Source organism: Arvicanthis niloticus, chromosome X (genome assembly GCF_011762505.2).
Source record: "Arvicanthis niloticus isolate mArvNil1 chromosome X, mArvNil1.pat.X, whole genome shotgun sequence".
NCBI lineage: Eukaryota > Metazoa > Chordata > Mammalia > Rodentia > Muridae > Arvicanthis > Arvicanthis niloticus.
The window spans coordinates 116,196,738-116,222,246 of record NC_047679.1 but is presented as its reverse complement, the minus strand read 5'-3'; the positions used below and the strand labels follow the sequence as shown (position 1 = coordinate 116,222,246).

The 25,509-nt window shown below is 36.8% G+C and overlaps 1 protein-coding gene across 5 annotated transcripts in view; it reads left to right on the top strand.

The window, feature by feature from the left end:
- Fgf13 (fibroblast growth factor 13) overlaps positions 1-24,529 on the top strand; it is a 493,390-nt gene extending 468,861 nt beyond the window's left edge. For 4 of the 5 annotated variants that reach the window (XM_076918147.1, XM_034486125.2, XM_034486123.2 and 1 more), the window contains 2 exons: positions 19,003-19,201; positions 23,056-24,512. In XM_076918147.1, coding sequence (XP_076774262.1) covers positions 19,003-19,201; positions 23,056-23,192 — 336 coding nt within the window. In that variant the 3' untranslated portion in view covers positions 23,193-24,512. Of the gene's footprint in view, positions 1-19,002; positions 19,202-23,055 lie in introns of all 5 variants that reach the window. The other variant, XM_076918148.1, reaches the window with a different exon arrangement.
- Positions 24,530-25,509: the final 980 nt, after the last annotated feature.

Genomic DNA, 25,509 nt, shown 5'->3' with positions numbered 1-25,509 from the left:
TAGCATTTTTATTGGAAATATATACTCTTTTGTCCAACACAATAAATGGATGACGATCATTCTTTCATATATTACTCAGATAATTCTTTGAAATTTATTGGCCATCACTGTTCTAAATGATTAATTAATTACTTGTTGACACTCTTCAAGGGTATATAGATATTTGCTTTCATTTACTATGTTTTTATGAATATTTCTTATGTTTATCCCAAAAGCATAACTAAAATTTTTTTGGAGATATAAATGGCTATTTGTAAAGACAATCTAATACAAAATCACACTGAAAATTTTTGGCAGCAGAACAACCTAGATATACTAAATATGTTATGACAGATCTAATTTTAAAATTTCTAGGGACACTAATAATCTATAATGATTGGACCTTTTTATCTATCAATATATAGGTATTCATCCATCATTTTATCCAGAAAAAAAAATTGGCAGAAATACAAGGTACCAGTCACTATTGTACATGTAGGACAATAATGGAGAAAATATGACCCTTGTGTTTATGAACCTTACATTATAGAAGAACAGACAGATATTGAGCAAACAACTACATATATCATTTACCATATAGAGTATATCAGCAGGATTAGGTGAGTAGTTCCTGCTGGGAAATCTAGTGTAGTTTGAGAACGTCACTATGTTCAGTTGACATTGCACAGATAGGGGGTGAAATGGCCATATGGTTATCTGGAGACAGAATGCTCCAAGCAGAGATATCAACAAGTTTAAAAACTTTAAGATGAGCATATAGTTAGCATGTTCAAAGGATAAGCTAGGAAGCCACTATGATTGATATAACATGAAGAATAGGGCAGGTGTTATCTGAGAGTAGACAAGTATAAATGGTTAAATCACATATTATAGATAGATGAAGGTAAGAACTTGTTTTAACTCTGAGTAAACAGAAATCTATTGAACAATAGATTTTACTACAATTTTACTACAGTTAAAGTTTATCTGATGTTAATGGCCAGCTAGGATAGTAAAATTGGATGCTGTCAAGGAGCCTGGAAACCCCTTTCCATGCAGCTTTGTTGCATTGCTTTCTTCCAAAGCAATAGAGTGGACTGCTATCTTTAACCAAACATCACGGACATTTTTAATATAGATCACAATGGAATTGGAAAGAAGATAAGATTAACTCAAACCATCCCATCCATATTGCTAAAAGGGAAAAAAAGCCCAAATACATTTATTTAACACTGTGGTACAGCAAAACCAACTCCCACTGAAAGGAGTCAGAAACATATTCATAAACCACTGTAAGCATATTATGCCTTAAATGATGGTACAGCAGCCTAAAGGAAGTATAGTGCCTTCCTAAGCATCTAAATTACTACTAGGCTATGACTCAGGAACAGAGAAAATTGAACCTATTATTGCTTATTCAAAGTACAATAAGCAATTGTGGCTAAATGCTCCTTTTTAAAATGGAGTTAGTCCTGCTAAGAAAATCTGTATCTCACATGCAACCATTAGAATACCCCATGAGTGTGTAAATACCTGTCCTTAAACAACTTCTTTAACATCAATCTCTTTGTATTTTAATTGAAGTCACAAGTTTGTACAAAACTAAATATCCCAATTATAATAGCTTGATAGCTGTTTGATTCATAGAGTTTCTTTTTGGTTCTACAAAATAGATAAGTCTTTACCACTGGGCATAACATGTGGAGCTCGATCAAAACTCTGAGGTCTGAAAGTCTGTCATTGTTTCCTCAAAAATCTTCATACTGCTCTTATTTTCTTTCTTGGCTTATAGTCTCTCTGTTCCTTCTTTCTTTGTTTATTATTATTATTACTATTATTTGAAGCTATACAGTTTCCATAAACATTCTTAAAGTAGGGTCTGAATTGCAGAAATTATGACTTCAGTGATATCAATGTATTTGTATTGTACATCATGGGACATGCCCTTCAGATAAATGCTGAGAAGGCACACGTTTATCTTCGAAATATTAAGTGTCATGATATTCAGAATAGAGTTTAGAAAAGCCAGGGCATATAATTGACACTTTATTGACTTGAATATTTAACATCCTCATAAAGTGGTATATAGAATAAACAAACTTCGTAAGTCAGACAGAGGTAATAGTGGTCATTCTAAAACAAGAAAAATGATATACAGGTGTTCATAGAAGCTCTGGCCCTCTACTCAAATTACACACTGCGATTCTTAACAATTCATTTTGGAGTCAAAGACTTTTATGTGATTTTCATAGAAGTGAAGAAAGTAAATAAGATCATCTGAAAACTGTTGCTTTGATTGGAATGAGCACATGCACACTTTTATGAACCATTAGCATTAAAGGAACAAATTTGTGTTTCTTTTCCCTAATAGTAGATGTCAGAGGAAGAGGAGATAGTGAATGGTAGAATGGAGCAGAGAAATCTAAACCCACACTGCTCTCCCGCTGCAGCCCTAACCAAGTCAGGAAAAAAAAAAAAAGGATATCCGTTGACTACACCCTATTTCCTTCATGATGGTTACTTTTCTTTTAATCAATCCTATTTCTTTTCATTGGAAGGCAAAATTTAGAAAGGTCTGCAAGAAGCTACATGGGGGCGGGGTTAATTCTTAAGACTTTTCTTTAAAAGGTCACATCTTTCACTTCATTGTTGGGAAAAGTGTTTCTTTGTGTCCTCATGATGTTGCAAGATGTCCTAGAAACAATGGTCCAGGAACATTCCTGACTTATATCTGCAAACTTAAAACAAGACAAGCAATCCAAACGCTGGTGCAGTCCTTAAGTGTAGGTGGTACAGTTTACAATGCTTGAGGCTATGTTCTTTTATATATTTGACATAGCTACTTAAAAGAAACTTGGTGTGGAGTGTGAACCATAAGCCCAGACATAGTGGCACATGCCTGAAATAACGACCTTTACTGAGGTAGAGCTATGATGTTCATGAGGCCAAAGCTAATAGATGTTTCACAGTAAAACCCCATCTCAACATTTATTTTAAAAGAGCCAAAAGATTAAATATAAATGTATTGTGAAAGTTTAATGTTTTAGTACCCCTGGTTATCTTTAAGGTAATATATACAGCATGTTTGCCAGGAAAGATTTTTCATCACCAGCCATCTGGTAAAAATTAGTCTGATATAAATAATTTAGCTTCCTTCTGTTCAGATACAGTTTCACTACCCTCTTCCTTGATGCTGTGAAAAGTCTTCAGAGATAATCAATTGGAAAGTGCTTTTGCATTCCAGCCAAAGCTGAGCCTGAAGTTTTCTGACATGCTGACATTTGACTCTTTCTTTTTTTATGGGCTCTGCAAGAGGATGATGAGGTGCCAATTATTAGCAAAGCTCCTCCGAAGAATCACATACCTGTTGGCAGTCTCTGCACAAGCACAGTGTCTGCTAAATCACAGGCTGAGGAAGCATGACACAGGGCAGCCTAGGTGTTCAAGAAATGCAACTCATATTTTTTTAGGGTTAAAGTATAAATAATGCAGAACATATGAAAGAAATTTAGTAGTGATTAGCTACATGTTCTCTGTGACCCAGTGAGTCTATAACCACAGTGAAGATCCTAGCCTTGAAGAACTGTATTTCATTAATAAAAGATTTTTTTCCATTCATCATAGGAAAAAAACATCCCTGCCACATTTTTCTTTGGCCTTATTTCTGCAGTACAGATGAAGAAGTGGAATATCATAGTAGAGCTGTCAGAGAGCAGGTACCATATTGGTGAAGGCCATGAATGCCAAGCCAAGGAGTTTAGATTCTATCTTGTGGGCAACAGGGAATCACAAAAATATTTTGAGCAAGAGACATATAAAAAAATAGGATTTTATTTGGTGCATGTTTAGTAAAAACCCACATTGATAAAACATATTAAGAGAGTGTTATGGATCTGTTCTCAGCATGGATATTATTGAAAGATTCATCTCTCCTGGCTGTCTAGTTCAGCCTTTAGAGCATGCAGCTTTTCAGAGCCAGCTGTAAGAGTTCTGCAGTAAAAGAACAAAGTAAGAAGTGATCCTGTGGATTTAATTGCGAAGAAAAGGCTATAGTGATCGTGATTGGCATACTGGTAGCTCAGGGAATCCTTTTTAAAGGGTGACTGTAAATTTGTTTGTTATTGTGAGTTTTGTGAAACCATTTCTGTTATATAATTGCCTTAAGGTTTAAGTGTTCCTTGCAAAGATAATTTATGCATCTTGAATTCACATGCAAATGCTGTAACAGTCTATACTGTTGAAAATGAATGCTGAAAATCACTCTAAGTAGGTAATAGTTGTCCAAAACTCATAAAGCACGAATCATTTTTATGCATTCTCAGATTGTATTTTATTCTTATTGTTTTCAAATGCAGTTTTACCTGGCTAACAAATATTTGAAATTTTGACTTGCATGTTTTGATAAAGAGTATCATTTAACTTTTTTGAAAATTTAATGTCCTCAGGCACCTTTTAAAGACAGGTTAAGGTAAAATGTTGCACTATTTCAGAAAATAAAGCAAGATATTTAAAACTGAGTAACTAGGACTTCTGTCATGAGTACTACATACTTGGTCTCTAAAGAAAGAAAGCAGGTGATCAGAGGTGAGGAGGCTTCACTGCAGAGCTTTCTAAATATCCATGGCATTGGATGTTCTAAGACTCATAGTGATGACAGTTTGCACATAGAAAGATGTCATCTTGCTTAATACAACATAGTGACACATCTAAGTATTTTAATGTTGCTCGTGGAAACATAATTCACTTTATGATAGTGACATTCATGTTTCAAAATGTCTTGTTTTAATTGACTTTTTCAAGGCATTGGTCTAATACATAGTTCTTTAAAAACCTGGTTTTCTTGTTTGTTTTGTTTTGAGAGATAAAGGGATATTGAATAAAAGGATATATCACAGAAGAAATAGGGTTACTTTTGTATGTGGTTCATCTGAAGATCTTAACTGATCCCTGAGCACAGCTAGTTTTGTGATCAAAGATTTCCACCAATCATTGCCAATGGAGAGGAGAAAACTTGTTTTCTCTATGAAACCTTGGTACCGCAGAATCATAGAATTGGGAGAACAAAGTCAATATAGTCTTGATTTCTATTTCATCCAACTTTTCTCTGTGATCAGTTTCTCTTCGCAAGTTCCTTATACATGCTTGTGCGAGTTTGCCTAGATTAATTTCAGTTTCACTCTGTAATCTACACCTGAGCCTATACAAGTACAGCCACTCTAACATCTCTAGAGAATTTATTAGAGAAGAAAACCCCCAAATCAGCTGAAATACTTGGTTGAGATTTTTCAATAGGAGAATAGACCATTTTTTTTTTGCATGGATTAGGAGAATGTTAAACAGGCAGATTTGCATGAGGTAAGTGCAAAGCTGCTCCCTGTTGTGGAAAGAGAGGCAGCATGGGAAAAGGCTGTTTTGTTTGCTAATCTGTGTTAAGACTGTTTCCTTCCTCAGGGACCCAGGCCCAGCTTTTCAGATCCAGTTGCCATAGCATAATGGCCTGCCATTGGTCAGCTCCAGCTGCCTTACACTGAGTCCAGCTTCCTCTTACAGAAGCTGCTTCCCTGCTCAGAATTTCTGGCACAGTTGAAAGATCTTGTGCCAAAGCCACATTCTAATCTGTGAGCATTTCTCATTTCATTATTTTCAACAACAACAACACAAACACGCACACACAGCTCTTCAGAGAGTAATTTTCTTTTACAAATCTATTCCAAATCCATTATAATTATTATCTTTTATTACCATTATCATTATTAAACTGTCCCATACCTGTCACCAGAGTGCCATAACTGTTCAGACAGTTGTAGGAAAGTTTGAAAGTAGGATTAAAGATAAGGTATTGTTAGATTTTTTTTCCCTTATTGTTTTTATTACTCAGCTACATTATGAAAGTAGATCCAATGACATGGCAGTTTAGAACAAAAGAAGAAAGATAGTGATGCTGTATTTCTGGCAGCATAGTAATTAACATGAGACATGGAAATCTCATTTGGCCCATTAGTGCTAGATTACTTCAGAAATACCTTTAGTATCATATGTGCTCACTTGTTTATGTTATAATAATTTTGGTGTTACAATCTTAAGGTCTTTTAACACCTAAATGGCAACCTTGCATACTGTTACCTTTGCCATGCAGTCACTGAAAGTGAGTCTCATCTGCACAATTATTCTATGGCATTGACCCCTCACAGCAATAGTCACTAGCTTTTATTGAGAATCATTTCTTTTCTATAGCAGTTTCAGGTTGACAGTGGGATGGACAGAATTGTGTCCATTTTGGGCTTATTCTGCAAACTGAAAGTGACAATAGGAAAGAGAGTCATTGAGCACCAGCACGCATATAGCCACTTGCCATGCCCTTTCCATCCTCATGGTAAAGCACATGGTGTGGTTCCCATCTTGTAGGGGCAAGTCAGAAAACACATTAACTGCTCAAAGTCAGAAAGCTAGAGAGTGGAAGTGGGCAGATATGATCAGAAGTTTTCTATGTTGAAAAGACAGAGAACACATAGGAAGGAAGGTGATCCTTTAGCAGATGCTAAAATTGTATATTAAACATATGATTTAATCTGATTTTTTTTCTTCGATCCATTAACTCTCTACTTAGCCCTAGCTGTCCTGGAGCTCACTATGTTGACCCTGCTGTCCTCAAAGTCACAGAGATCTATCTGACTCCTGAGTGCTGGGATTAAAGGCGTGCAACTCTCATTATTTAATATTGTTTACATTTTATTTACTAATCTGTGTGTGTGTGTGTGTGTGTGTGTGTGTACATGTTTGTGCTACCCAACAATTAGTATTTGGATGAAATGTTTTTAGAATTGATAAAGAAATGATTTGTACTAGCAAGATATCTCAATGAATAAATGTGCTTGGTATACAAGCCTGAGGACTTTAGTTCAAGCCCTGGAACTGCCTAAAAGTAGAAAAGAAAGAACTGATTCCTGAAAAGATATCCTCTGACCCCCACATATGCACCAGGGCATCTGTATCCTCCCTATTAACAATAATAATATTTAATTTCACAATATAATTACTTGTTAATGACTGCTTTCGAGCTTGCTTTGTTGTTTTTCCTCACCTTTGAAGTGGAAATTTTTCTCAGTGTAGAGAAATGAAGATCAAAGCTAAATGCTATTAAGATTAAACCAAGGACCATGTGATGGCTCGGCAAATGAAGGAATTTGCCACCAACCAAGCCTGATAACCCGAGTTTGATCTCCAGAAACAAGTCTTTAGAGGAGAGTACTGAATTTCACAAGGTGTCCTATGACCTCCATATGCACACACGTATACAATAAATAAATAAAAGAAATAATTGGAGAATGTTACGCAAACTGGCAGCAATCCAGCATCTCTGTGTGATTCTGTTTTAGTTCCTGCATTTATGGAGAGGTCTTTGTGTTCTGTCCTCCCTTACCGGGTTCTTTTGGGGGGGGGTTAATTAATTAATTTATTTATTTTTGGTTTTTTGAGACAGGGTTTCTCTGTGTAGCCCTGGCTGTCCTGGAACTCACTCTGTAGACCAGGCTGCCCTCGAACTCAGAAATCCGCCTTCCTCTGCCTCCCGAGTGCTGGGGTTAAAGGCGTGCGCCACCACAGCCCGGCCCTTACCAGGTTGCACTCTGCAGCCCGTTGCTCTTGGCTAGCATTGCTCTCCTACCTGCACAAGTGGGATGATAAGGAATCTTTTTGGTAAAGCTTTGAAGAAGCAGGTTCTTAGTTTTTCTAAGCTATACTCTTCTGCAAAGATGGACTCCATGCAAGTTAACACAACCCCTATCCAGCACAAATCAAAACAGTGATTCTAGAAGTTACCTGAAGTATTCAAACATTCTTTACACCCACCTTGGTGTCCTTTTCACTTTAATAGGCTATCCTCATCCTTTTCAGTTTATATAGAAACAAGTAACCTTCCTCATTTCCCTGCTGGTCTGTTGGATCTTTGGAAAAAATTTAAGAACTCCTAGGCTTTAATTTTCAGCCAGGAGCTTGCAAGAGCTATTTTAAAAGATTCAACACACTGAGCTTGCTCTCCTGCTGACTACAAGTCCCTCAGAGGTCATTATTTTGCAAATGGATTTAGATCACATTCAGAAGTTATTACAGGGAGGAGCACTGCCACAAGTTACAGAGCACCAAGTATAATCATAAAGGAATGCTTAAACGGGGCATTTGACTTGTAGAAAACATTCCTGATACTATATTTTAAAGACAGTGTCTTGCTGTTCAGCTTTACCTGGCTAGCTCAAGGTGGCTTTGAACCCATGACAACTCCCCCTCATTCAGCCTTCCAAGTGCTCAACCTACAAGCATATTCCAGCATCCTCATCTAATTCCTCATACTTGTTATTCACCTTTCAAACATGTATGTTAGGGCCTGGAGACATGCCTCAGCCTTAAGCAAGTCACTGCTCTTTTAGAGGACCTAAATTTGTTTACCAGCACCCATGAAGGACAACTCACACTGCCTCCACCTCCAGCTTATGAGCACATAGCCCCAACACACACACACATACACAATTTAAAGTAAAACATATCTTTAAAAACAAGCATGTAAGTCAACCCTGATAGTGTATGGAGTTAATCCTCATAATAGACACATTTTAATAAATGAGCATTCTTTACTCAAGTAAAAAAGAAATAGTCTTTCTGCTGATTTCTGTTAAACAATGGAGTCCTTTATTAAGTTTAAATTATAATGTGGTTTTCTTATAATCTGTCTGAAACATTTTTTCTTTAAATGATTCATGTTTTTAAAAATGGCAAAATTTCATTCTTTCGATAGCCGAATAGTATTCCATAGAGTATGTGTGTTCCATAATTTCTTTCATCTTGTCTTCAACTGCTAAGCACTAAAGTCATACCCATTTCTTCACTACTGTGAGTTGTGTTGCAGTAAACATCAGGACACAGATGTATGACATAAGCATTACAGGCTTCATTTCCTTTTAATGCACATTTGGTAGTGAGATTGCCTGACCATATAATAGTTATAATCTAAGGTTTTCTTTATTATTGTATGTGTGTTTATGACATGGGGCGAGCTGCCAGGGTGTACATTTCAAAGTCAGAGGACAGATTTTAGGGGCGTTTCTCTTCTTCCTCCACAGACTCCAAGGATGGAAATTTCTGTCACTCAGCATTCATTGCCAGCACTTTTGCTAGCGGAACCATCTTAATGGACTTAAAATATTAAGGATAATCCATAGTTTTTTGTCTAGTAGCTGTGCTGCTGCTTATACCAGTTGTGTGCTGGAGTTCCCCATGTTTCCCATCCTCAGTATTGTTCGTTATCTTGTGTCTTTATGATAACCATTCTTACTAGAGAGGAATGTGTGTTCACATTTTCATGTGATGATGAGCATTGGTATATACTAATTGAACAGTTCTGTGACTTCTGAGAAACACTTTAGCAGTAATTCAGGTAATTGTGTTTAGTTATGTGAAATTGTATAGATCTATACATACTCTGAATATCATCAACCCCTTTTCAGATGCATAGTTCGTAAATGTTTTATCCCTATTCTGTAGGGTGGCTCATGTTCATTTTTTCCTTCGTTGTACAGAAGGGTTATCTGATAGAACCTTGTTCGTTTTTGCTTTTGTTTCTTCTACTTTTAGGCCAAGTATCCAAAATAAATAAATAAATAAAAAGACACAAGGTCAATGAAGCACAAGAAAAACCTAGAACTAAATTTTTTGTTTCATGAACCTTATGCTTTTTTTTTTGATACTTAGCCTTATTTTAAGATCAGACAATATAATCCTTTAATTTTTTTTCGCTCATAGGCTTTGAATTCTTGGAGGAGGGGTGATTATATGGTTCTATACAAAACGTTGCTGCTTACTGACTTACTCCTCATGGTTTGCACAGACAGCCTTCTTCTAGAACCCAGGACCACCAGCCCAGGGATGGTTCCATCTGCAGTGGACTTAGCCCTTCCTGATCAATCATTAATTAAGAAAATGCCATATAGGCCTACCTATATCCTGTTCTTATGCAGGTATTTTCTTAATTGAGATTCTCCCTCTCAGATGAAGCTAATTTGTGTGAAGTTCACACAAAACCCCTTTGGTTAATTTATTTTATTTATTTTAGTTCTTTTGTAATTGTAATAAATTGGATGGCCTTCATGGTGAATTTTAGACAAGATCCTGCTATGTAGCTGAAGCTGATCTCAAATTTATTATTTATCATAAGCTGAATTTGAACATCTGCCTCAGCCGAACATATTTTTTTTTCTGTGTGTGTATGTATCTGTGTGGAGCTTCTGGAGTTTTTCAAAAGTATATCAGCAGACAGTGACAATTTGACTCCCTCTTTCCAGTCTTTTTCCTTTTAGAATTATTTTTTATTGGTTATTTTATTTATTTACATTTCAAATGTTATCCTCCTTCATGGTTTCCCCTCTGCAAACTCCCTATCTCATACCCCCTCTCCCTGCTTCTATGAGGGTGTTCCCCAATCCACCCACCCACCCACTCCCACCTCCTCATCCTTGCATCCCCCTATGCTGGAGCATTGAGCCTCCCATTGATGCCAGATAAGGCCATCCTCCGCTACATATGCAGCTGGAGCCATGGGTCCCCTCCATGTATACTCTTTGGTTGGTGGTTTAGTCCGTGAGAGCTCTGGGGGATCTGGTTGGTTGATATTGTTGTTCTTCCTATGGGGTTGCAAAGCCCCTCAGATCCTTCAGTCCTTTCTCTAACTCCTCCTTTGGGAACCCTGTGCTCAGTCCAATGGTTGACTGCGAGCATCCAACTCTGTATTGGTCAGGCTCTGCCAGAGCCTCCCAGGAGACAGCTATACCAGGCTCCTGTCTGCAAGCACTTTTTTGTCATAAATCTCAATTGCTTTCATTTTACACTTTGCTGACCAAACTTAAGAGATATATAAGACCTTTAAATCATGTAATTTTTTTTATATATTGACAGAAAATAACCCATTATCCTCTGTAAAGGGAGAGTTTGTTTTTATTCTCTTTTATTTCTAGCTTATTTTAATGTGCTTTTTGTTTTGCTTTGTTTTATTAAGACAGGGTTTCTCTATGTAGTCCTGGCTGTCCTGGAACTCACTCTGTACATCAGGCCTCAAACTAAGAGATTCTCCTGACTCTGCCTCCTGAGTGCTGGGATTAAAGTGGGCATCATCAAGCCTGGTTGTGGTTTTTGTTTTGATTTGTTTATTTTTTTTAGAAATGGTCAATCTTTTTTGAAAAAAAAATTGTTTTGTGTATTATAGACTGCCAGTCCTCCCACCAAGAGCCAATGACCATCTACAACGCCCCCCCCCCCAACACCTGGCTCCGTTTTTACATTTTAATAGGCTGAATAATCCAATACATGGAACAGCTTGGCAGATACAGAATAACCAGGACAAATATCTGAGTCCTCATGACAGTCATAGTATTGTTCTAGTTTTTATAGAAGAACTGTAGGGGAAAACAATATTTTGTTATATTTTGTGAAGTCAACCTAGGGTGAATTAAAGTACCCATGAAATATCCTGGAATATAAAAATGACATTAAGAAATTTTGTTGTAACAGTATGAGGCAAAAAATAGCCCCATGTAATATAGTTAAGCATAATTTGCATTTCTTTTTAAATTCTTGCTAATTACCATGCTTACTTTTGAGTCCTTTTGTGGCATGGAATTTCACAAGGCCCATTTAAATACCTCCCTCTCTTCTTTAGCCTGTGGATTGCAGCACTGCAGCCATTTCAGCTTGCTGCAGACAGAAGTAAAAAAAAAAAAATGAAAGGAGACAAAACAGTTTCCTGGGAACTAAGCATTAAGGAGAACACTAAATGCAAAGTACAATTCATCTGTAGCCCTAATTTGGAGTAGAATTATATTCTAATATATTAGCAAAATACACATAGGCCGATCTTATTCCTTGAAATTGATCCCAAATGAAAAGGAACTCTGAAAATGAAAGAATATGTGTTGCCCTGCTCTTCTGGTCATTTATATCAGAGGAAACCCTACACTAGGGTTTTCTTCATATACAGCTTCTCATTGAGTCTTCTGACAAAACCGTAAGTTAATAGGACTGATAGATTTTTTCCCATCATTTCACCAAAAAAAGGCCAAAGTAACTCAAATGAAATTTTAGATATTTAGACACAGAGAGACAAGAGTGTAATTGTATACCTTTGTTACAAGGAGCTCCTACTTTCAGCTTAAGTACTGTTTCATCTTTATAAGTTATTTTTTAAAACATCTTTGTAAACTTTGTGTGTGTAAGTGTTTTGCCTGTGTATGTATATCACATATATGTCTTGTACCCACAAAAGCAAGAAGAATACATTGGATCTCTTGGACCTAGAGTTACACATAGCTGTAAACCACCATATGTGTGTACTGGGAACTGAATCTGGGTCATCTGCAAAAGCAGCCAGAGCTTTTAACTGCTGAGCCATCTCCCCAGATACAGTACTTTGTCTTTCTTACCCTCTTTTGTTTTCCTCCCTCTCACTTTCCCCTCCCAAGTTTTGAAAATTAGATTTATCAGGCTGGGAAGAAGGCTTATTTGGTAAAATGCCTGCTATATAAGCATAAGGACTTGAGTTTGGATCTGCACTACGTGTGCAAAGTCAGTAGACACAGTGCACAGTTCTAATCCTAGAATTGGAGTTGGATGAGCAGAGATGAATAGATCCCTAAAGCTCAGTGGCTAGGCAACCTGATGAACTATAGGTCCAATAAGAGAACCTGTTTCAAAATAACTAGGCAGACAACCATCAAAGAAGACACCCAATATCAACTTCTATCTTCTACTATAAATACCTGCACATTCACTGACAGGCACTTATGTACACACCTACAAAGACATACACATACAATATACATACACTTGTGCTCTCACTCTCTTGTTCCCTCTTCTCTCTCTCTCTCTCTCTCTCTCTCTCTCTCTCTCTCTCTCTCTCTCTCTCATACACACACACGATTCATCTTCTCAGCTCATTTCCCCATTTCATCACTTACTGTTTCTACCCTAGTAGGCAAGTGCTGACCTGTCATCCATATCTTTCCTATGAAGGAGCCTTCTATTTATTAGGGAGGTGTCCTGCCAGAATTAACCTTATTTTTGAGTTTGTACAAGGCCTCAGAGGTCTCACCATATGATATTACACTTTACATATATTTTTAATCACATATGAGTATGTCATGTGCTGTAAACCAGGCCTTATAATGAGTATTGCTATCAATTTCTTTTATCCAGCGGTTTGTTTTTAACATGAAAACAAATCATAGTCCCTTTATCATGAATTGATGGATTTTTTTTTGGCAACAAAACAAAAAAGGTTGATTCCCTCTTCCTCAACTTCTTTCTCACTATGCTTTGAACTCAGTATAATGAAGTTTATTTACCTCAAATATACCTTGGGAGAGAACATCAAAGCTGTGAATATAATAATTAGTCTTGGATTTTGAGATACGGATGGAAGTGAGGCCTATCTAGGGAATATAGGTAGTTACCTTGTCACCCCCATGAGTATAATTTATATTTTAAAATTCCATTTACTTATAAAAAGCTGAAACTCTGATTTAAATGTATTGGTGATTCTCAATATGCTGCAGAATCATTGACATATACAAATCAGACCTGCTTAAATAACCTGCACATTTTAAATCCAGAAAATTAATTATCATTAGAACATGGCTCAGGATTAGATGAATGACCCTTGCTAGTGACAGTAATTGCTAACCTAATTGGAGGATCAGTCCACTGAAAATGCACTGACAGATAGAAGGTGAAAAGAGGTCACCGGGGACATTGAAGAGAAAGAAAAGTCTGTTAAAAATGTTTATGCGACTTGCTGGAAAAAATCATGTTTCAGAGATGTAAATAATGTTTCTCTTAATGTCCATGCATATATATAGAAGCTGTTTATATTTTCTGTGTTCTGTACTCCCTGCTTTGAAAGTGTCATATATGCATTAAACAAAATACATTCAAAAGCATTAGCCTATGCTATCATATATGTCCTTGATGTAACAAAATTATGTGAAAAGTTAGGACATTCCTTGCTATCCAGGCTTGATGTTACCAGTTTTTGTAGGAACTACTTCAGCAGACAATTTTGCTTTCCCTAGATCCAAGAGTATCTATGCAGCCTACCTAAAAATATGTTGTGGGGGCTAAATGTGTAAAAAGGACATTTACAGTCTACGTGGTAGTCCTCAAAGCTTCCGATCCTGCTGAGATACAGATTCAAATGTAACACTGTCACCTTGCAGTGGTATCATAGCTTAAACTTCAAGAGCACAGTGGGTGTAGGGGGATGAAAATGCTGTTATTATGGTCTCTGTTTGCCAAATTACTTATTTTAATTACAAAGGTATTTAATCTTGCTGTGTCTGCTTTAATACTGGAAATGTGCTTACAGAACCTGCCTGACAAATATATGCAGAGGTATTAAGCTCTGTTGTTTTAGGTCATGCTTCCTGATGGTACAGCTATAAGCCTTACTGGTCTCACTTTCCAGCGGCTACTGTTCTATCCTAAGCCTCCTTTGGCCAAGGCTCCGCTCAAACAGGCCAAACATATTGTGTACTGTGCCTGTGCTTTGCCACTGTGACTGTAGTAACAAAGCCAGAGCTGCTTCTTTAGACTCTAAAAGTGAATAGAAGTTCACACCAGTCTCAAGTTTTGGGTTCTTGGGTAATGTTTCTGGCACACCATCAGATCTTGGGGCTATGTGCACATGAATCCAGAATGACATGTGGTGCCTTACAAAGTCTATATTGAGACTTTATCTGCCCCAATTCCTTATTCCTTGGCCAAATTATGATCATAATAACCAGTTAGTATAGATTCCATATAGTTAAGAAGTTTAACATTCACAAAAAGAAACAAATGTTGAACTTGTCAGGGAATCAAATAGAAATCATAAACATGGAAGATACTGGACACAGATGATTTCATGAACTAAAATATCATTTATCTGACAAAATATGTATAAGCATGAGAGGTAAACAATATTTAAGAGAAATAAATGTGGTAAAAGTTGTAAGACCCAAAGTCCCTTTTACTTTATACTCATATCAAGCAATTGTTAGGAAGCATGCAAGAAATATGTGACACACATTTGTTCATACACCTATTCTAATAGCAGATATTCATCTACTTCCTTTCAAATTCAGAGCACAAATACTGCTGCCTTCTTGCAGTGCCTCTTTTCGGTCAAGACCACCATGGTACCTTCTTTCAGAGCACCAGTGAGCAGGCATCCACAATCAATTAAAGTAAATGTGTTCCTTGATGTACATCCTACCTGGTCTCCTCAAAATAGGGCTTTCTTGGCTTGTGACAAATACAAATTCCATTATTTATATTTATGTATATTGCTGATATGTCCTGAAGAGATGCAACCACACTGGTCCCTTTTGCTGGACTCTTTAAGGTAGAATGAGATGCTCAATATTTGTGCATTTTAATAGAATCAAGACTCTCCTGCCTACTCATTCTAACATAGGATAAGAATGACAGTGTCACATACAGAGAACAGAACACTCCTTTGGTTGTTTCAACATGCTTTTTTTTGGCCTCATTTTCTTCTCTGCTGAGCATTTGAGTCCAAATTTAGTAGGAATGACTAAGAAATTTCCAGGATGTGACAGAGCATTCAGTTCATTGAGTCCTTCCTTGTCAGTTTCCAATAGTTGTAACAATTGCCAAGACTTCCTCTTAACATCTTAGGTGCCACATTATTCTCAAGAGCTGTTAAATCACTCATGCAAGATCTGTCCATGCACTGACAGCCTCCTTATAAATATAGCTGATTTTATGCTGTGGTATAAAGGAAATTCCCTGCAGATGTTTTGGAATCTGATATTCCAGTAAGTTATGCAATTTTCATTATTTAGTCTCAATCACTGAAATCCAGCATTCACACTAATCAATGATTCACTAGTCAACTGGTCTTCAATAAGCTAGGCAAGGTGACCTCTCATTGCTGGTGCTGGAGGTAGGCACAGCGTAGATTTGGAAATATAAGTTCACAGTCAATGTTCATGAGTATAAACCATGCACTGTTAGTGACCTAGACAGAGCCTCTGAGAGTCAATATAGATTTAATCAGTCTGATTGGGAGAAATCACATATAATTCAAAATGTAATTATATTTAAAGAAGACCTTGAACAATGAGAAGAAAGCTAGCAAACAGAGAAAGAGTGAGGTAGTTACTAAACTAAGAAATGGCATTTGGAAAGGCATGTGTGGTTCAGTGGTGGAGGACCAAAGAACGTGGATGACTGGTTGGTAGAGGACCTTAAAGGAAACATCCAGTCATTATTTGCATATTTTACAGGCAAGGTGAAGTCATTAAGAGTTCATGAGGAAGAGAACCTTATTTTAGGAAAGCACACATCAGGAGAACAAGGAAAACTAATTAGGGGATTCTTCGAACAGTAAAGTCACACACTAGAGCACTGGCTATAAGGAAGGAAGGTGAAGGCTATGAGATCATGAAACAGCCCAAGAGTGAATGCAAATGTCCTCTGGGTTTAAGTGTGAGCAACTGAAACTTGGCAGATTGCAGATCCTAAAACAAAAATGGAGGGATAAGTCGGGGCTAGTGTTGACCTGCACTTCAGCTATTCTTTTAATTCTTTTTTTATTCTTTTTCTTTTTGTTTTTTCTTTTTTTTCCTGTTTTGACATTTTCCCATCCTTTGGGACTCAGATCAAATGATCTCTTCTGTCAATAAAAATATTCTCAGTGTCCCCATTAGAATTAAGTCTGACTTTCACCTCTCAAACAGTATATTATTGGCACTCACTTTTTGTACTCAGGAGAATATGTATGCTCTAGCCATATGCCCGATCTTTTCAGATACAGAGTAAGTTAATGGAATGCATTAATTACCTATGAAATTTTAAGTATCATCCAAATATGTAATTGACCATCTGAAAATGTATATGAAATTAATGAATACATGCCATCACGTAAGATGTTAAGCATAGCATTATTTGGAAACATGGCTTAGAATACACATTGATCCCATCCACTCATTCTCAAGTCAGGAATATGTTGTTTGTATGTTTGAACCGAGTCATCTAACTTGATCAACTGGATCACTTACCAGATTTACTTGCAAATGAATCTGGCTTTCTATGAAAGAAAAACCTACTTTCTAAGGATGAGTACTTTATCCAAGTAATGATTTAATTCAGAAAGAACTCCAGAAATTTTCTTCATCCCTAGAGAAAATGTAGAGATTTTTTCATCAAATGTCTTTGTAGACATACTTTGGCTTTCTCTGTGTTGAGAAAACCCCACAAGGAGAAATTGTCACAGCCCGTAAATAGAACTCTTTTAAGTTTCTGCCATGTGACAGTTGCCCCAGAAGTACATTTATGCTTTAGTAGGTTGAATTTGTGTGACTCCTGGGAGACCTATGGTGTATATCTACACTAAATAAAAATAACCCCCAAAGATACTCTGACCAAATGTGTTCTGCAGAGCAAATAGGGGCATCTGGCATATTACTGAATGTGGTAAGCTTCAATAAAAAAGAAGAGAAATTTTCCTGCATGCTTTCTTTTCAAAGAAATGCTGAGAAATGTGTTCCTCCTTGGCTAAAGTAACTTTTAGATGTTGTTGCTCAGCTGGTATATATTCTGAGAATGATATTAAATATGAAAATGGAGGAAGGAAGAACCACAGAGATACTGTGTAGAAAACACCAGTGGCCTAAAAAATGCACAACAATGGTTCTTTCAAAACTGGGCAAAATTATCAACTGTTTTTCCTGATAACCTCTCAGCAATTATGGGGGAAACATCTGATAACATTGTCTTTTATATCTCTACTCCAAGTACCCCTTCTGCTACTGCATGAATTACTTATAGATTAAAATCTGCTCTTTGTTTTCTCTAGCTCAGTAATGGCCACTTTAATGTATGTTTATTCTATGTTGGTGTGCATACACACACCCAGGCTTTTGTCTTTTTACCAATCTATATTGGGTGGCAGACATTCATTTGAATGGTCCATTCTAAAAATAACAAAAAACAAACAACAACAACAAAAAAAACCAGCCACATTCAAGTCAATAAAATCATACACCAGGGTTCAAAGTACTCTGGCTTCTCCTTTTGTGTTTGTAGAATTATTGTAAATCCCTTGATTTCCTTGTAAATGTTACTTTAAGGAAACACTGAGGTTAGAGGTAAATTCTATTTGAATTAAGATACAATGTGCTGAAAAAAAATGAATTTTGTTTACCTTATGGTGAAAAATAACTTTCATTGTAGAATCATTTAGAATCCTAGGCAACCCACATGGTACACAGCTTTAAAACTCAAGCAACTGGCAACCATAATACATGATGACCTCAAAATACATGAAAAGTAATCACATGGCTGGAGGAAAGACTCAAGAGGTAAAGACACATGTTATACATATACAAAACCTTAAGACCTAAATTCAATCCCTGGAACCTAAATACAAGTGAAAGGACAAAACACCTCCACATGTATGTTTTCTGACTTCCACATATGAGCCATGCACATATACATCACACACACATACACACATACACACATACACACGCACACACAACGTCATGCACACACATGCACACGTGAGCAAGCATACACACACAATAATAATATAAGGAGTAAATGCAAAGCTAAATGTTCATTTTCTTTTATTTATTGACAAAAACAAAGATCCATATGATTGCTTTATACTCACTCACTCACCTTTCAGTCTGTTTCCTCTTGAATTAGTCCAGCAGCATACACTTATGAGTCCTGCCTAAATCTTCCCATTATTTACTGCAAAGAAAGCCAATCATTAAGCTGCAGAATTTTCTCTTAAAATATCACATGAATTGCCTTTGGTTTCCAATGATAATAATTTATCCTATTCAAATAGAATGCCCTTCATACAACCTTTAACCAAGTATGTCATAAACCTAGGAAAGGCATACTCTAATTATTCTACTTGAAATTCACACCCTTATAGGTATTGACTTTTTTGTTTATTTACTTTTATTACAGGAACACTTCACACCTGAGTGCAAATTCAAAGAATCGGTGTTTGAAAATTATTACGTGACATACTCTTCAATGATCTACCGTCAGCAGCAGTCAGGCCGAGGGTGGTACCTGGGTCTGAACAAAGAGGGAGAGATCATGAAAGGCAACCATGTGAAGAAGAACAAGCCTGCAGCACATTTTCTGCCCAAACCACTGAAAGGTAAATTTGAAAGCCCATGAACTATTGATTCTCTACTACAAGAAAATACTAATTTAAATAACTTATTTTCATGCTTTTGAATTTGAAATGCAATTATTCCACATTAGAGCATATATCTTTACATTTTCAAGCATTTCACAGTACTAAAATCCATCAAGACCAAAATGTAAAAAATCATACAAACATTCAGCCATTGAGAATAGTATCTATTCTCATTTTCATTTATCTCATAGTAAGAAACCTAAAGTAACCAAAAATCATTATAGAGGTTAACCATGGGGGTTAGAATATAACCTTTATAGGGAAACTCCTTGGTCAATATAGTCATAAGAACTTTTATTCATAGTTTTTTTTTGTTTGTTTCAGATTAATAGAGAAAAAAGGAGAAAGAAACTATTGTCTTAGGGTTTCTATTGCTGTGATAAAACACCATCACCTAAGACAACTTGGGAAGGAAATTATTTTATTGTACACTACCACATCACAATCCATCATCTAAAGAATTAAGGACAGGAATGCTACAGGTTAGAAGCTGATGCAGAGGCCATGGAAGAATACTTCTTACTCCTTGCCTAGCCTGTTTTCTTATAGAACCCAGAACCATGAGCCATGGGTGGTATTGCCAATAGTAGGCTGGATCTTCCCATATCAATCATCAATCAAGGAAATGCCCCACGGGCTTATCTACATCCAGTCTGGTGGGGACATTTTTTTTAACCTGAGGTCCTTTCTCTCAAAATGATTCTGCCTTTTGTCTAATTGACATAAAACTAGCCTCCACAATTGACTCCTTATCACCTTTATACACAAACACATCACTATTCTACTAGAACCTTTCCTTTCTCATTGATCTCTAAGATGACATGTTGATATTAGTATCATAGTATAAAGCATTCCATTCCAACTTTAAAAGGTCCCATGGTCTTTAAATTTTCAAACATTTAAAAAGTTCAGTCTCTTACAACATCCAACATTGTTTTCAAGTTTCTCTGAAATGTCTAAATTTTTCATATATTCTAATATCTCTAATATTTCAAAATCTTTTCAACAAAATGTTTCAAGAAACAAGTTATGTACATTCTTAATATAACAAGGAATAACCACAGGATAGTCACAATCAAATTAAATCAAAACAAATATTCAAGAATGGAAAAAGTTCAGTGTTTGACATTTGTGACCAAAAGTACCTTGGGAGCAGCACTTCTCCAGCCTTGCTAGTATTCATAACACACATAACTTAGCTTCTAGGCTCAACCCAGCTCTGCTCTACAGCTGCTGCTCTCCTTGGTGGGTCATCCCATGGTACTGGCATCTCCAAAGTGTGGGGATCTGTACTCCACTAGCCCTTTACCTTTACCAGTAGCCTCTCTTGGGCTTCTCTCTTCAGGGACTCTTACATCACATGTACCACTAGTCCAGTGTCTGTCAATGGCTCCTTCAGTCTTGGGCCTTCAACTTCTACTGAGGCTCTCTCTCCATATATATATATATATATATATATATATATATATATATATATATATATTCTGCCTTTTATCTAATAAAACTAGCCACCACAATTGACTCCTTATCACCTTTATACACAAAAACATCATATATATGTATATATATATATATATATATATATATATATATATATATATAGAGAGAGAGAGAGAGAGAGAGAGAGGGGGGGGGCCCTTTCCTTGCTTCTCATAGTGCAAAGCCTTAGCTGCTCTTTATGAATCCTTCATACCTTCAAAACTACTAACACCTGGGAAACACACAGCAATTTTGGCTGCCAGCAAAGGTACCACCTTGGCCATCCTTGGATGGACCATAGCTCTGGGTGTTGACCCTAAGGAAACCGTTCCCAGAAGATCTTGCTCAGTGATACTACTATCTTCTTAATTACATCTGATTCTTTAGTTCCAGTTGAAATGTATCAATTGTCCCAACAAAGCAAAAGTTTAACTTTGGTGGATCTTAATTCAAAATATCATCAAGTGACCCCATGTGTCTTCAAAGAACTCTAAAAACTTCCCTCAGAAACTGCTTAAGCTATGCATTGATTTCAGGCCTTTACTATTTTTTGTTCCTATAACATCTCACTAAGCTCTGAACACTCAATGGCTTTTCCAGCACAAAGTTCCAAAGTTCTTCCGCAATCCTCCCTAAAATATACTCATGTCTGTGATAGAAATACCCAATGACCTGGTACTAATTTATGTTTTAGTCAGGGTTTACTATTGCTGTTATAAAACACCATTACCAAAGACAAGTTGGAGAGGAAAGGGATTATTTTGCTTTCACATTCACATCACAGTTTATTAACAAGGGAAGTCAGGGCAGGAACCTAGAGCACAAAACTAAAGCACAGGCCAGGTAGGAAGGCTGCTGCTTACTGGCTCGTTCAGCCTGCTTTCTTATAACCCCCTAAAGCAGCAACTCAGTGGTGATACCCTACATACAGTGAGCTGGGCACTCCTACATCAATCTAGAAAATGCTACCATAAACATGCTTAAGTCCAGTCTTGTCGGGGCATTTTCTTAATTGAGATCACCTTTTCCCAAATAATGCTAGCTTGTGTCAGGTGGACATAAAACTAGCCAGAATAGTTATTAAACTAAAGTGGGAGATGGCGATATTAGAAGAGACACATAGACAGAAAAACAGAAAATGCAAACAAAATAGGAGATTTCCTACCTGAGATTCCAGTAGAGACTTGAACTACCTTACCCACATGTGCACACAGGTTAAAATAAGTGTCACACTGTTTTACAGTTTATTTTCTGGAGCCAGAATATATGAGTTCAAGCCCCAGCTTCCTTGTTCACTGACTGAGTGCTTGGATTGTGTGTATTTACTTTGCCTGTTTGTGACAGAATCTCACATATATAGCTTTTTTTTTTTTTATCACAACTGGCTTCAAAATCTTGGTCATCTCCCCTCAGCATCCAAAGTGCCAGAATTCTACACATTTGCCACCATGCCCCACTGTTAACCGAATAATCTTGAAATGTTACTTACTTACATGTGCCTCATGATCATCAGGTCAATATAATAATATTCAATGGGTTGATGGCTCATGCCTATTATCCCAGCTAGTTCAAGAGAAGCCTTAGAGGCCAGTCTGGGCTACCTAGTGATACCAGAGCAGCCTGGGCTACAGTCAGACTCTATCTCAAATTTTTAAAAAATGAGTTTTTATATCATACAGATATAGCATTCTTACAAGGACAAATATAGTGATGCATATGGTGAACTTAATATTTAGCATGTTGTACTCTGCAAGTCTATACATGTACTGTAATTTGTAGCCCAACAATAATTTTACCATTTATTGCACTAGAATCCTGATAATACTTTTAATCTTAGAGTTTTATTTTAAAGCATGATGGAAATCAGTGTTTTAAAATGTGTAAAATATTGGTATTAAGCTTTCATAGTATGTTATAGGTTATATTTAAACTTCTGAGAGCTTTATTAAATGTGTTTTCATTAATCCTGTGATAGAAGTTAGGGATTAAAATCCCTTACAGGGCACTAAATGAGGAATAGAATTCACTTAATCTAGTCTCCTCCACTCTGCCAAGTACTTTTCAATGTTTCTCTTAGTAAGCAAAAGAAATATTTTGGTCTTTTTTGTCTTTGTTTCTTTTCAGTTATTAAAACTAAATCTTTTGATAAATAAAAGTTTTTATTGGGTTCAAGATATTATTTTAAAAATGTATTCACTGTGGAATGACTATGGTCAGATAACAAACATGAGCTTTGATTCCTGGACTTAGAAGCTTTAAAGTGAGACTAGGCTCTGGTGGAGACATTGGTGTGCCCCTTTAAAGCTCTTTTACACCATCTCTGTGCTTTTCAGTGGCCATGTACAAGGAGCCATCTCTGCACGATCTCACGGAGTTCTCCCGATCTGGAAGTGGGACCCCGACCAAGAGCAGAAGCGTCTCTGGTGTACTGAATGGAGGCAAATCCATGAGCCACAACGAATCAACGTAGCCAGTGAGGGCAAAATGAGGGCTCTATAACAGAACCTTACCTACAGGTGCTGTTGAATTCTTCTAGCAGTCCTTCATTCGAAAGTTCAAACCTATCAGTGAGGTTTACCAAACACACAGGCAGAGTTTCCTATTCTATCTGCCATTATACCTTGTTATCATTCATATTAAGGCCCCATAATTTAGATTGAGCTTGTGCAAAAAGAATGCCAAGCATTATCAATGAACTAAACCTGGAAGAAGGACTGCCAAATTTTCTCATGATCTCACCCATACTTTGGGTATAGATAACACAGCAAAAATATTTAACAGCACGAATTCTGGTCAATTTGCTTCCCAACTAAGAAAATTTAAAAGACCACAGCTATTCATAACAAAACAAAACAACAAAACAAAGTTAACTGCTTAAATGTTTTGTAGGAGCAAACAAATTCTGTGAACTGTGCTGTTTTCTTGGCTTCGTGTTTTCTATCTCTGCTTGATTCAAATGTACTCTTTACTTTCATATAGTGCAACTTTATGATTTCTGAAAAATAATGGTTCTATTGACTCTGTCACTTAATCCATAACAACCAAAAGTAGGGTTGAATCTGAATTGGCATCTAAGGCTCAAAGTAACAGTGTTATTATGGGTTTTCCTCTCTCCCTCTCCTTCCCACCACACTCTTTCTCTCTTTCTCTCTTTCTCTCTCTCTCTCCTTTTTTGTTGTCAATTAGAACTATAGCATTCTGGTCAAGTTCTTGTGCTGTACTTTGTGCATAGAAATTGAGTTGTATCGTCAATCCCAGTCAGTAAGATAAATTGAAACAAGATTATTCTCAAGTGTAGATTTCTCTTAATTCCATTCGTGTATCATGTTAATCTATTGTTGTGGCTTCTTGTGTAAAGACAGGAACTGTGGAACAGTGGCATTGTCTTTCATGTTGTTCAAATAAGAGCTGTCTCATCTGTATATGTACAAGTCCTCCTGCCATTGGATTTGGCACGTGAACATTGTGTACAAGGCAATGTTAAGAATGGTTCCCCCTAAACAACATATATTATACTTGCTACTGGAAAAGTGTTTAAGACTTAGCTAGGTTCCCATTTAGATCTTCATATCTGTTGCATGGAAGAAAGTTGGAATCTTGGCCTAGAGTTGCATGATATGTAAGATTTTGTGCATTAATAATTGTTAAAATCTGTGTTCCAAAAGCGAACATAGCATGTACAGGCAGTTTTCTGCCCTGTGCACAAAAAGTTAAAAAAAAAAGTTGTTTAATATTTGTTGTTGTATACCCAAATACGCACCGAATAAACTCTTTATATTCATTCAAAGAAAATAAACTTCAACGTGTATTTATTATCCATTATGTGCCATCAACTATATTAGAAACTGGACTTAACACTAAATTTCATGTATAAGCCCACTGACTTCAGATAGACTCCAGTTTATGTTCACATGAACCATCTTTAAACTGTGTCTCTTAGACTTCAACTTTCACATTGGTACTCAAAGATCCTCCTTGTTATTCAGCAGTCAAACTGTAGGAGAATCTTTGAGCTAGTCATATGTTCTGCATTCAGTGTCATCCCCAAACTTAGGCTCATTTCATTCCTCTGTAGAAGATAAAAATCCATAGGACAAAATAGTTAAGTCCTCTTCCATCTCAGAGCATGTAAGGAAAATGCAAGTGTTCTTTCCTGTGGGTGCCTTTTACCTAGTTCCCCAGAGTTGTTTATGCCTGACAATGAAGACTTTGAACAGTACTCAACATGGCAAGAATGGAGCAAACCAAACAAAAGACTGTGTTTCAAAACAAATATAACATACTTTATCATGGCACAAACAGTATTTTTAGGGAAATAGTTGTGTTGATTCCCAAGATGCATGGGGCAAATTCAGCAAACTCTATTCACTGGTCCCACCCAGCCCAGTCACTTTGTAGCTCCATCTGAAGGAGGTAAGACTGCTTATCTTGAACTCAAGATACAAACACCAGTAGACTCACTTTGCTCCCTCTGCTTATCTCCCTTTGTCTAAGCACTTTCAAGTTTCTTTTTGGCTGTTAGGGTTGCTGTTCTTATTTCTTCATTATTCAAGAACATACGGCTACTGGTCATAAACATATCAGCCCTTCATTGGGTCAGGAAGCCCTGCAAGTACAGAAGGGTCAAAATGCCCAGAGAGAAACTTAGACTCTCAAAAAATTTCTCAGTGAGCTGTTTTGTTCTTTTGTCGAGACAAAGTCTTACTATGTAGCCATATCTGCCCTGGAACTCATTGTAGTAGACCAGGCTGGCCTGGAACTCACTGTAGTCTACCTGTAACTGCTTA